This window comes from Chrysemys picta, chromosome 20 (assembly GCF_011386835.1).
Source record: "Chrysemys picta bellii isolate R12L10 chromosome 20, ASM1138683v2, whole genome shotgun sequence".
In the NCBI taxonomy this organism is placed as follows: domain Eukaryota; kingdom Metazoa; phylum Chordata; order Testudines; family Emydidae; genus Chrysemys; species Chrysemys picta.
The window spans coordinates 12,062,787-12,075,756 of record NC_088810.1 but is presented as its reverse complement, the minus strand read 5'-3'; the positions used below and the strand labels follow the sequence as shown (position 1 = coordinate 12,075,756).

At 58.7% G+C, this 12,970-nt stretch overlaps 1 protein-coding gene across 2 annotated transcripts; it reads left to right on the top strand.

Annotated features, from left to right (window-relative positions):
* Positions 1 to 1,244: 1,244 nt before the first annotated feature.
* Positions 1,245 to 6,131, top strand: UPK1A (uroplakin 1A). Of its 2 annotated transcripts, none has more exons than XM_005311527.5 (8): positions 1,245 to 1,376; positions 2,384 to 2,480; positions 2,982 to 3,182; positions 3,519 to 3,593; positions 3,810 to 3,917; positions 5,164 to 5,343; positions 5,527 to 5,610; positions 5,832 to 6,131. In XM_005311527.5, the coding sequence occupies exons 2-8, from the start codon at positions 2,418 to 2,420 to the stop codon at positions 5,874 to 5,876; spliced, it is 756 nt and encodes a 251-aa protein (XP_005311584.1). In that variant the 5' UTR covers positions 1,245 to 1,376; positions 2,384 to 2,417; the 3' UTR covers positions 5,877 to 6,131. The 2 variants fall into 2 exon arrangements, with proteins under 2 accessions (XP_005311584.1, XP_065430582.1); XM_065574510.1 differs by lacking the exon at positions 1,245 to 1,376 and adding an exon at positions 1,687 to 1,824.
* The last annotated feature ends 6,839 nt before the right edge of the window (positions 6,132 to 12,970 follow it).

Here is a 12,970-nt window from a genome sequence, read left to right as displayed (position 1 = left end):
CATCTGGGAATGGAAATTGTACAGCAGGCCATGAATGCTCACAAAATTGAGGGTTGGGGTGCAGGAGGGTGCCCTGGACTGGGACTCAGGTGTTTGGAGGGCAGGAGGGGGATTGGGGTGGGGCAGGGGGTTGGGGCACAGGAGGGGGACAAGGGTGCAGGCTCTGGGGGGTGCTTACCTCAAGCAGCTCCCAGAAGCAGCAGCATGTCCCTCCGGCTCCTATGCAGAGGCACAGCCAGGTGGCTCTGTGCGCTGCCCCATCTGCAGGTGCCACCCCTGCAGCTCCCATTGGCCATGGTTCCAGGCCAGTGGGAGCTGTGGGGGCAGCGCTTGGGTCGGGGGTAGCATGCGGAGCCCCCTGGCTGCCCCTATACATAGGAGCCAGTGTGGGGACATGCTGCTGCTTCCGGGAGACGTGTGGAGCAGGGCAAGCCCCCGACCCTGCTCCCTGGTGGAAGCTCAAGGGCCGGATTAAAACATCTGGAGGGCCAGATGCAGCCCCCGGGCCGTAGTTTGCCCACCCCTGCACTAGACCCCACTCCCCTCCCAGAGCAGGGGATATAACCCAAGAGCCCTGAATTCAGCAGTCATGAATCTTGGTACTTATCCTGCCATTAGCCTCCCACGATCACCACCCTCTACTCTGATGTGTGATGAGTTTACAAGACCTCAACCCATCCTCGTTCACACAGCACCCTGGGTTTGGGGGTGGGGATCCAAGACCTCCCCTCCTCAGCTAGCTGCAAACAGGCCTGTACCTGAGCTGTGGCATGTTCTGTGCCAGGGTGAAAGGGCAGAGTCGGGGCCCTTCCCCTCTAGGGACAGCTGGTCCCACAGCAGGGCAATGGCTGACTCAGAGGAAAGAGCAATGGGGTGTTCCCAGCGCTACCGGACATGCTAAAGACAGACTGGGGCATGAGAACCATTGTGGTGTGCAGGGGGAGGCTCCCCATGGGGGTGCCTCCCCACAGTGGTGCCACTCCCCCCCTAGGGTGACCAGATGTCCAGATTTTATAGGGACAGTCCTGATATTTGAAGCTTTTTCCTATATAGGCTCCTATTACCCCCCACCCCCATCCCGATTTTTCACACTTGCTATCTGGTCACCCTACCCGCCCCCCCGCACCAGCCCGGCTACCAAACACAGCTTCTTCCCCAGCCCACCCACTGAAGGAGGGACCCATTAACCCTTTGGGGGCTGCAGGGCTGGGGGTGGAGCCTGACTGGGGTGGGCAGGACTCTGGACCTCCTGCCCCCTGGCGGCTTCTCAGCCCAGCATGGGGCTTCCCTTGCTGGCTCCGCCCAGCCAGGTGGGTATAAAGGGGTGGCTGGCCCCAGCTGGGGCTGGAGCCAGTTATTGCAGAAGTGAGCAGCAGGTGAGTGGGGCTAGAGCCCTGGTGTGGTGTGGCTGCTGTGGGCAGAGCAATGGGTGACGGTGAGGGTGAGCAGGGCTGGGAGCAGAGTAATGTGTGATGTGAGTGGGGGGGATGAGGAGAGGGCAGGGGGATGAGCTAGGGTAATGGGTGAGGTGGGGCTGATTGGGGGATGAGGAGAGGGCAGGGGGATGAGGTAGGGTAATGTGTGAGGTGGGGGGCTGACAGGTGGGGGTAAGGAAGCAGGTGTATGGGGAACAGGTGGTGCTGATGAGTTTATAGCAGGGGGATGTACTGGGTGTGGGGGGCTGTGGGGCATGTAACAGGTGTTAGTGGGCATGTGGGGCTTGGAAGGTGCAGACCTCTCACTTCTAAGCTCTGGAAGCCCTCTGCTGTGAGCCAGGATTCCTGGGTTCCCTCCTTGGCTCTGGGAGGGGAGTGGAGGCTGATGGTTAGTGTGAGGAGGGGCTCTGGCTGGTGGGGGTGGGGGGCTGAGTGTGCCTGAGAAGGGAATCTATAAAATTCAGGGGGGGGGGAGAAATGTAGGGCAGCTGGAAAAACCTGCTGGGCTCCCCTGGGGCCAGAAGAATCTGGCTGGGTGAGTCCCTGGGGTGGGGCTGCAGTGACCTGTAAAGCCCAGGACACACCAAGGACAGTGAAGTTGGGGGAGGATTGGGATCTCTCTGGCCACTTGAGGGGCTGTGACCCCCAGGCCAGTGCTGTGGTGGGGGTGCTATCCCAGACAGGCCTTGATGCCTCTGGCCCTCCCATTCCACTGGGTCTGGCCATGCTCGGTGTGGCTGGTTCTGGACTCAATGCAGGACAGTCTTTGTTCTGGGGGAGCTTCTGGGCCTGGGGATGAGGGGGAACAGAACTCCAGGCTCGCTTTGAGGCGGGGGCCTTGCATTTGCAGAAATTAGCAGCATATATTAGCCTGCCAATCCAGAGGCTCCCCCTGCAGGATTGGGGTGGGGGGGCACTTGGACTCTAAACCCTCTTGTCTGTTGCAGGGTCTGAGCTGGCAGAGCCCCCCAAAGGCAGAACATGGTGGAAAAAGGAAACCCCTTCATTGTGGGGGTGCTGATTCTGGGGAACATCATCATCCTGGTGAGGAGGTTTGGGGGGCTGCTAGACAGAGGAGTGGGTATGTCTGGGGGTTGGGGTGTTGGCTGCTCTGGGAAGGGGGCAAGGCTATTTGGGGGGACCTGGGGATTTGAATTTCATGGGACCCCCACAGAGTTGGCTGGGTTGGCACTGTATGCCATGGGGGATTCAGGGGGCTGGGCCAGACTTGGGGTCCTAGGGAGATCACACCCCTCCCCTAAACCCCTGCCCCATAGATGTGTGGCCTGAGTGCTGGGAGGTGGCTGCATGAGGGTGGGGTTTGGGGTCCTGGGGCTCACCCTCCACCCTGCCCCCAGATCTGCAGTGTAGGGATGGGGTTCAGGGTCCCAGGGCTCACTCCCAAATCCAGCCCCCCAGATGTGCAGCATATGGGTGTGGTGGGGGGGCTGGGGTTTAGGGTCCTGGGGTTCACCCCCCACCTCAGATGTATCCCATTGGGATGGGGTTTGGGGTCCCAGAGCTCAACCCGAACCCTGCCCCCAGATGTGTGGCATCGCGCTCTACGCAGAGACGGTTTGGGTCACGGCCGACCAGTACAAGGTTTACCCCATCCTGGGAGTGTCGGGCAAAGATGATGTCTATGCGGGTGCCTGGATCGCCATCTTCTGCGGCTTCGCCTTCTTCTGCCTTGGTGTCTTCGGCATCGTGGCCCTGGCCCGGGGCAGCCGCCTGCAGCTCATGCTGGTGACTGTGGGGGAGGGAGAGCTGTACAGAGGGGTGCTGCTGTGGGGGGAGGGAAAGCTGTATGGGGGCATTGTGGGGCAAGAGGTGGCTGCTGGGGGGGGCACTGGCGGGTAGGAGGGTTGTGCTGTGGGGCAAGCGGCTGATGTGGGGTGGGGGCAGCCTCATGGTAGCCCTGACTGGGGGAGAGACCTAAGGGGGGGGGTTAGGGAGAGGAGGGTCCTGGGGACAGGGAGGGGGGAATCAATGAGGCATCCTGGCTGGGGGGGGCCTCAGGGGTTCATGCCCCACAGCAGGGTCTCACAAGCTCTTATTCTCTCTTCCTCCCCTCCCTCCAAGTACCTGGTACTGATGCTGATCGTCTACATCTTCGAATGCGCCTCCTGCATCACCTCCTACACCCACCGTGACTTTGTGAGTGTGGCATCTGGATGCCGGGGTTCCCTCTGGGCGGGCTAGTGGGTAGAACTGTGGGACTGGGGAACCAGGATGTCTGGATTCTATCCTGGCTCTGAGAGGGCAGAGGTGCTGGGGCGGGGGGGGGGAAGAGGCTGGGGGGACAGGCTGGGGGATGGGCCCATGAGGGTTTCAGCCTGGCCCTGCCCCCATGGGTCCCTCCTGCCCCCACAGGTGGTCTCCAATCACAGGATGGTTACCAAGCAGATGCTGACGTTCTACGCGGCCCCCACAGCCCAAGGCCGGGAGCTGACCCGCATGTGGGACCGGATCATGATGGAGGTGAGTCTGCCCCACCTTGGGACTCCACCCCTGGCAGGCAGCCAGCCCCCTGCATTCTCCCTTCAGCTGCTGTGAGCCCGTTTCCATGGTGACCCCTCCCCTGCAGTGTGGCACCCATTGAAAGGACTTGACCCCTTGCTGGATGCCCAGGGCAGCCTCCCACCTGCAGGGTGTGCTGCCTGGCTGGGCTCACTTGCTCCGGGTCCCCTCTTTTCTCTCCCCTCCCCCCCCCCAGCGGGGAGCAGGCATGGCCCAGCCAGGGGGTGCTACAGGTGTCCAGGTCTCGACCGTCAGAAGGGATCCTGGCGGCTCCAGTTGGGGATCCTGACTAAACCGTTACAAGTCCAGTTGGTGGCGCAGCAGGGCTAAGGCGGGCTCCCTGGGTCTGTGGGGCTCCCAGAAGCAGTGGCATGTCCCCATCCAGCTCCTACATGTAGGGGCAGCCAGGGGGCTCTGCATGGTGCCCCCACCCCAAGTCCCGGCTCTGCAACTCCCATTGGCCAGGAACCACAGTCAATGGGAGCTGCGGGGGCAGTGCCTGTGGACAGGGAGGCGCACAGCGCCACCTGGCCGTGCCTCCATGTAGGAGCCGGAGCGGGGACATGCTGCTGCTTCCGGGAGCTGCCTGAGGTAAGCGTCACCTAGAGCCTGCACCCCGATACCTTCCTGTGCCCCTGCCCCAGCCCTGATCCCTGTCCTACCCTCCAAACCCTCATTTCTGGCCCCACCCCAGAACCTGCACCCCCAGCCAAGAGCCCTCACCCCCTCCTGTATCCCAACCCCTTGCCTCAGCCCAGAGCTCCCTCCTGTACCCCAAACCCCTCACCCCTGACCCCAGCCCCTGAGCCAGCCCAGTGAAAGTGAGGGTGGGGAGAGGCGGGGCTTCGGGGGAGGAGTGGGTCGGGGTGTTCGGTTTTGTGGGATTAGAAAGTTGGCAACCCTGGCTGGGAGGCTGGCGGGGGGTGTTCTGATTGGTTGATGCCCACCCCAGGGATGAAAACCTTGGCTAGGAGAGCTAGATTAACTTTCTTGTCCCTTTGCAGCAGATGGGGGAGGGGGCCTGATCCGGGGGGGGGGGGGGGGCTGTGCTCAGCTTTGTCCCCCCTATATTCATGGTGGGCTCTGAGGGTCAGGGCTGTCTGGTGGGGTGGAGGGGAGCCTGGCAGAGAAGGGTCTGGGAGGGGACCAGGCACACTGGGCCATGTTATCCATCTCTTCTCTTCTCTCCCTGCCCCCACTCCCTCAGCAACAGTGCTGCGGCGCGACAGGCCCCCTGGACTGGGTGAACCATACGTCCACCTTCCGCTCCTTCTACCCTGAGGGGCTGGCGCCGTGGCCCTTCCTCTGCTGCAAGCGCGATGCCAACTTTGTCATCCTCAGCCCGGAGGGCTGTCGTGTGGGGCACGTGGATTATATCAACACCAAGGTAAGGAGTGCTCCTCAGCCCTGACCCACAGCCCCGGGCTCCCCCCAGCTCTGCCGGTGCCTCACTCCTGACCTGCAGCCCCCTGCTGTTCCTTGGCACGCAACTACTTGGCTCTGCCTTAATCCTGGCTCCCAGCCCCTCCCTGACGTCTGTCTGGGGGGCTCACAGCATCTGTCTCCCTAGGGCTGCTTTGAGCACATTGAGAATGCCGTCAACAGCTACACCTGGGGCATTTCCTGGTTCGGATTCGCTATCCTCATGTTCACGGTGGGTCTGGGCTCCAACTGGGGGTGAGGGGGGGAAGTGAGTGTGGGGAGGGGGCCAGTGGGAATGAGGGGTCCTGCCTGGGGGGAGGTTCTGAATCTTCAGCAGGTGGGATACCAAGGCAGATGGGCCTGGGGGGAGAAGGGGTTGGCAGGCGGGATACCTGGGCCACTGGCCCACCTAGCTTGGTGGCCCATGATCTGAGGGTCTCTTTCTCCCTGCAGTGCCCAGTGATGCTCTTGGCCATGTACCACTACACCACGCTGTGATGCCCTCCAACACACACATTCCCTGCACTGCTGTGGGGCAGGGCTCCCTTGACCCACCACCTGCAGAGTCAGTGAGGGGAGGGAGCCAGTCAGCCCCACCCCCAGCCTATGTCTCAGAGCTGGGGAGACCAGCCTGGTGACCGCCTGCAACCCCCTCAGCTCCTGACACAGTCAGAGGGAGCTGATCACTGTTTAAAACACCCCCTGTGCCCTCTGATCTTTTAAAATGTCTCCATTAAACACCCTGAGAACCCATCTTGGTCTGTGTGGTGGTGGTGGTGGAAATGCTGGGGGGGGTTGTTAATGTCCCCTGGCCTCTTAACAGCTGGGTGCTGGTGTTTGGTTCATGGGGGAGGGGGAAGAAGTCCCCTCCCCCAGCAGCAGGGGCCCTGCCCCTTTGGATGGGAACAGCTGCTTTCTATACTGTTAGGCAGGTTTGGGGGAGGTGGGCTTTACATACCCTTCCTGCTTGGCTGCCCTCAGCTGGGCTGTGAATTTTTCAGCAATGCCTTGGGCCTCCTTTGCTTCTGCGATGAGGCTGGTCCTGCCCCTCACTCTTGCAGCTGGGCTGGGGTATTTGCATGCACCCCCCCCCCCACTTCCAGGGGCAGAGCTAGTAGTTGCGGGCAGCAAGATGTTGGGGCTGCTGCCCCCTCCCTATCTTGTGCCAGGGGTGTCCCTTTGCTTGAGAGGGCTGGCCTAGAAGCTCTGGCTCCCCCAGGCTCCCTTTTCTGCCCTGCCACTGCAGATCACTTGCCCCATGTGCTGCTAGGTGCTACCCAGGAGGGCTCAACCCCTCTTGGGAAGGTGGATGGGAGCAGCTGAGACTCCTCTGCCTGGGCCTGGTGGGCAGCATCTGAACTGTTTGGCTGCCATTGGAATAAAGGGTGTCAGGACAATTTAGCTACTAGGGTTACCATTCATCCGGATTCCCCTGGACATGTCCGGCTTTTTGAGCTAAAAATAGCAGCTGGGGGGAATTTGTAAATGTCCGGACTTCCCCCCCACCCCCCTGCAGAGCGCACGCGGCTAACAGGGCAGCCGGCCTGATGGTGCCACTTACATGGTGCTCCGACAGCCAGAGATCACTCCCTGCATTTGCCTCCAGCAGTCTGGAGCTCCTCCCCCACTGCTGCCTGGACCGGACAAATGGCTGAGGCCGTTCCTGAGCAAGTTCACAGAGACATTAGGCGAAGGCCAACAACAAGGGGGCCAGGGGGTCGGAGAAGGGGCCAGGGAGGTTTTGGAGGGGGGCAGTCAAGGGGGGGGGGGTCAGGAGTTTGGGGGGGCATGGTGGGGGTGTGGATAAGGTTTTGGGCAGTCAGGGTACAGGTAGAGGGTAGGGTCCTGGGGGGCAGTTAGGAGCAGGGGTCCCAGGAGGGGGCAGTCAGGGGACAAGGGGCGGGGGGTTGGGAGTTCTGGGGGCGGGGCTGTCAGGTGGCAGGGGTGGGGAGTGGGATCAGAGCAGTCAGGGGACAGGGAGCAGAGGGGTTTAGATGGGTCTGGAGTTCTGGGGGGGGGGCTGTCTGGGGGTGGAGAGTGGTTGGTTGGGGCATGGGAGTCCCAGGGGTCTGTCTGGGGGTGTGGATAAGGGTTGGGGCAGTAGGGTATAGGTAGGGGGTAGGGACCTAGGGGGCCAGTTAGGATGGGGGGAGGGTCTCAGGAGGGGGCAGTCAGGGGACAAGGAGCAGGGGAAGGGTTAGGGGTTCTGAGGGGGGGAAGTGGGAGGGGCGGGGCTAGGGCAGGATTGGGATGGGGCTAGGGCAGGGCTCCTCCCGTCCTCTTTTGCTTGCTGAAATATGATAACCCTATTAGCTACAGCCTGTGCAGGGGCCCAGGGTTTCCTCTAGCTGCTGGAAAGGGGGGTTAAGCAGGGTGAGGCCCCCTAGCAGAGGTGGCTGCTAGTTACAGGGTGATAGCTACAGCATGGGCTGCAGCCTCCCACTTCCCAGCCAAGTTCTTTAAACACCCCCTGATGCGGTGTGACCCCCAGGGCTGGTAGGAGTGGGTGGGTGGGGTGAGCTAGGGGCCTGGTCTGTTCCCTGTCAGCCTGCAGGGGATCAGTTGCCAGGGGGCTGGAATACACTCCCCTCTCCCTCCATGCAGCCTGTAGGAGGGCATAGGGGGCTCAGGACCTCCCCCAGGACAGTGTTTAAATAGATATTACCTAATTCCTGTCCCAAAGATGGGGGGTGGGGGTGGTCAGCACCCCTTGCCCTAGAGGCAGGCCCTTGCCTTGCAAAGCAGAGCCAGCCAGAGCTGGGGATCAACAGAGGGCTGCAGCCTCAGGCTACAGGTTGGGGGGGGGCACCTCCCCTGGTGCTCAGCGATGACCCCAGAGAGCAGTGCAAGGTGAGGGTGTGTGGTGCCGCAGGGAGCAGGAACTGACATAAGCCACAGAACCACTGTGTGTAGCTGGTTGCCGGTTGCCCTGCCCCAGAGGTGGCTACATCTCAGCAGTGGGAGAGCTGTCACCATGTGGTGTTGTGTGGCTGTTCCCCAGCTGTCAAGCCCCAGAGGTGGCTGTATCTCAGGGATCCAGAAACTCTTCTCTCTTTGTCTGCACTGTCCTCTACTACTTCTGGGTGCAGTTTGAGGTGCCAACAGCTGACCTCCTGCCCCTGGTCCAGTAACAGGAAAGATTCTGTTATGAGACTGTGGAAAAGTCAGGGCTAGACCCCAGGAGTCCTGGCTCCCTGCCTGCCCCACCCCTGCTCTAATGAACTAGACCCCACTCCCCTCCCGGAGCCAGTGCTAGACTCCCAGCCCGCTGGGACCCCTGACCCTTTGTGCAGTTTGGGATGCTGGCTGGGGCAGTGTGAGGGAAATGCGCAGTATCAGACCCCGGAGCCCTGGTTTTCATAGTGACGGGTTGGAACACAGAACCCCCTCTTCTCTTTTCTCCCCCCCCCCCTTGGGAGCTGCCACCTGATGATCCAAGACTACATCTGCCCCTGCCCTGCCTTTTTTGAGCCATACTTGCCAGCCTGCTGCAAACCCAGACCCAGGTCTGAATCTCATCCCCTAACAGCTGTAGGCTTGACTGAAAGCAGCTAACAGAGGTGTTCTTGTCTTTAACACTCAGATGCCCAACTCCCAATGGGGTTTAACCCCAAATAAATCTGGTTTTTTTTATACAGGGTAAACTCATAAATTGTTTGCCCTCTATAACACTGATAGAGAGATATACACAGCTGTTTGCCCACCCAGGTATTAACACATACTCTGGGTTAATTGATAAGTAAAAGTGATTTTATTAAATACAGAAAGTAGGATTTAAGTGGTTCCAAGTAGTGACAGAGAGAAGAAAGTGAATTACTAAGTAAAATAAAACATGCAAATCTGTCTAATACAGTAAGAAACTGAATACAGCTAAGATCCTCACCAGTTCCAGAATGCTTCCTTTTACAGACTAATCTCCTTTTAATTTGGGTCCAGCAATCACTCACACCCCTTGCAGTCACTGTCCTTTGTTCCAGTTGTTTTTAGGTATCTTTGGGGGTGGGGAAGCTCTCTCTTTAGCCAGCTGAAGACAAAATGGAGGGGTCTCCCCTGGGCTTAAGTAGACTTTCTCTTGTGGGTGGACACCCCCTCCTCTCTCTTATGCAAAGTCCAGCTACAAAATGGAGTTTTGGAGTCACCTGGGCAAGTCACATGTCCATGCATGACTGAGTTCCTTACCAGCCAAGCCACATTCCTGGGAAAGTCCATATGTGGATTGGTGTCTCCAAGTTCATTGTTGGCTTAAATGTTTCTTGATGGGGCACTAACTGAAAATACTTTTTTTTTTTCAGGAAACTGACCAACTGCTTCACTGCAGCCTACTTAGAATCAAACAAGTATGCAGCCAATATTCATAACTTCAAATACAAAAATGATACATGCATACAAATAGGATTAATAGATGTAGTAGATTGACCTTTATAGAGATATGTTACCTGGTATATGGAGCATATATATATATATATATATATATATATATATATATATGCATATTTCCATAAAACCTTATGGGTGGCACCATCACACATAGAATATCAGGGTTAAAAGGGACCTCAGGAGGTCATCTAGTCCAACTCCCTGCTCAAAGCAGGACCAATTCCCAACTAAATCATCCCAGCCAGGGCTTTGACAAGCCTGACTTTAAAAACGTCTAAGGAAGGAGATTCCACCACCTCCCTAGGTAACCCATTCCAGTGCTTCACCACCTTCCTAGTGAAAAAGTTTTTCCTAATATCCAACCTAAACTGCCCCCACTGCAACTTGAGACCATTACTCCTTGTTCTGTCATCTGGTACCACTGAGAACAGTCTAGATCCATCCTCTTTGGAACCCCCTTTCAGGTAGTTGAAAACCGCTATCAAATCCCCCCTCATTCTTCTCTTCTGCCGACTTAACAATCCCAGTTCCCTCAGCCTCTCCTCATAAGTCATGTGCTCCAGCCCTCTAATCATTTTTGTTGCCCTCCGGTGGACTCTTTCCAATTTTTCCACATCCTTCTTGTAGTGTGGGGCCCAAAACTGGACACAGTGCTCCAGATGAGGCCACACCAATGTTGTAAAGAGGGGAATGTTCACGTCCCTCGAGGGAGGCAGTGGTGGCTGGGGGGTATGGGCCAGCCCCCCACCCCTTGCAGCGGGTGTGTGTGTGTGCAGGCCTCAGGCCTCAGCAGTGGGAGTGGCGTGACATCCAGCCCCAAAGCTCCAAGCCCCAGGCAAGGCAGGGCTCTGCCTGGTACCCTACTTGTCAAACAGGAGTCACAGCTCTCACCTGCCTGACTCCAGCCCGGCCTTGGCAGGGGAGTGGGGTCTAGTGGTTAGAGCACGGGGGTGCATGCTGGGAACCAGGACTTTAGGGTTCTGTCCTTGGCTCAGGGAGGGGAGTGGGGTCTGGTGGATTAGAGCAGGGAGGGGCTGGGAGCCAGGACTCCTGGGTTGTGTCCCTGGCTCAGGGAGGGGAGTGGAGTGGAGTCTGGTGGTTAGGGCAGAGGGTGGGGAGGTAGGAAGCCAGGACTCCTGGGCTATGTAAAGAATGTCTCCTGACAGTGGGTGTCTGACCTGGCCAGGTTCCCCTCTGGCCTCGCTCGCAATAAAAGACCCAGCACCTGGGTGTGGTGCAGGGGGCCCCTCCCTGCCCTGGGACCCACGGAGCCGCCCATCCAGACAAGCTGGTCCAACCGGCTTCACTCCCTGCCCTGCCTGAGCCGGCTGCAGCCAGGGTGCCTGCCCCAGGGCCCCTGCAATGGAGATGAGGGCAGTACTGGGGAGGGGGGGGGGGGGGAGCTGGGTCTCACAGCAGCTCTTATCACGCTGCCCTCTAGTGGTGAGAGCTGTTCCTTCCTGCCCCAGCCCACTGAGGGGATTGTGTGGCCCTGCAGCCTCAGCCCCACCAAGGGCGCTGGGCTCATATCCGGCATTTGCTGCATCCTTGCCCTCTCCCAGCGATGGATGCAGGCTCGCTGCAGCCCCAGGCAACCTTGGGCCTAACCACTAAGGCTAGGAGCTTTTGCAGCCTGTGAATGCTGAGGCTGTGCGGGATGTGGTGGCCCCAATGGAGCCCTGTGGCCCTGATTGTCCCCGTGCCTCAGTTTCCCAAGTTGCAGCATGGGGGTCACACATCCATTACAGGAAGGGGCTAGCACAGCCATGGCCAAGGGGGCCGTGTGTACAAGGGCTCCAGGACAGGCACTAGCTAAGCTCCCTGTAAAATTAATGTAAAATGAACGTTTCCAGGCCTCAGGGCGACAGTGCCACAAACAGCTGCTTGGGATCAGTCTCAGCAACGCTGCCGGAGTCTGTCGAGAGCCTGCGCCCAGTGCGGGGTGAGGGCGAGTGTGATGTTGCACCCTACAAGGCTTGATGGAAATATGCTTATGAATGGAAATATGACATAACTGGAATATGTTTATGCTACATATGCCATGTAACATATCTCTGCAAAGGTTATGATCTACTGAATCTATTCCTCCTATTTGTATGCATGTATCATTTTTGTGTTCGAAGTTATGAATATTGGTTGGGTACTTGCTTGATTTCTAAGTAGCCTTAGTGAAGCATTTGGTCAGCTTCTTGAGAAAGGAGTATGCAAATTAAGTGCGCAATCAAGAAACACTTAACGAACAGTGGATCTTGGAAGGCTCCAATCCGCATAAGTCTAGTTGAGGACGTTCAAAGTAGCATGTGAACCAAGGCTCCCACCTTGTTCCACCACCTAACTAGCAATGCATGTGGGGAAACTGAGGCACGCACGGGCTTCATACCAAATATTAGAGCAAATGCCCCCGCTCTCAGAGCAGCCTCTTTGAGTCCAACCAGGTCTGAGCAGAGGTCACTTCAGCCAGTGGCAGGGGGATGATCAGCTGTACACCCCCCCCCCCCCCCGGTGACAAGGCAGCTGCTATAACTGTCCCATGCCCATTAAGGTGACTCAGTTTTGTATCCCGAGGGGCTGGGCTGGCAGCTCAGGAACCTGGCATCAGCCCCGTTCAGCTGCTGCAGCTGCGGCAGAGGAGAGCAGCTGGCAGCACCATTCCCGATCTGCTGCAGCTCTCAGAGCCCCCGGCAGCACGGCTCTGCTCCTGGGGAAGCCAGTTCTTGCTTGGGTTCACACTCTGGAGTCTGCACCACGCCCAGCCCCGAGACAGCTGTGAACACCAGGACGGGCATAGCAGAGTCAGGGGGTGTCAGAACGGGGCCTGGCTTGAGCCCCTGGCACTGCTCGGGCCAGAGCGCCCTGTCCTGCTCCCATGGGCACACACCTCCGGGAGCGTGCCACCAGCCCAAGAGAGGCTAGGCTCTGATCATCTCCACCTTGGCTGGCTCTGCTGCCCATGTGATCCAGGTCTGACGCCTCGGCCATCCCACATTACACATCTCTGCCCAGCCCCCTCTTCAGTCAGGACAGTTCCTCCCAGGCTGGCTAAGGTACAGCTAGGGTCAGTGTATGCCCAGGCCAAGTCCTCCCTCCCCCTCAGTGACCAGCCCGCCTGGCACTGGCAGGTGCCCCCGGAAGGCCAAAAGGGAGAGCCAGGAACTCACTGAGCCCAACTGGGGTGGTGAAGGCAGATTTCAGCCAGGTAGCTGGAGCCAAGGGCA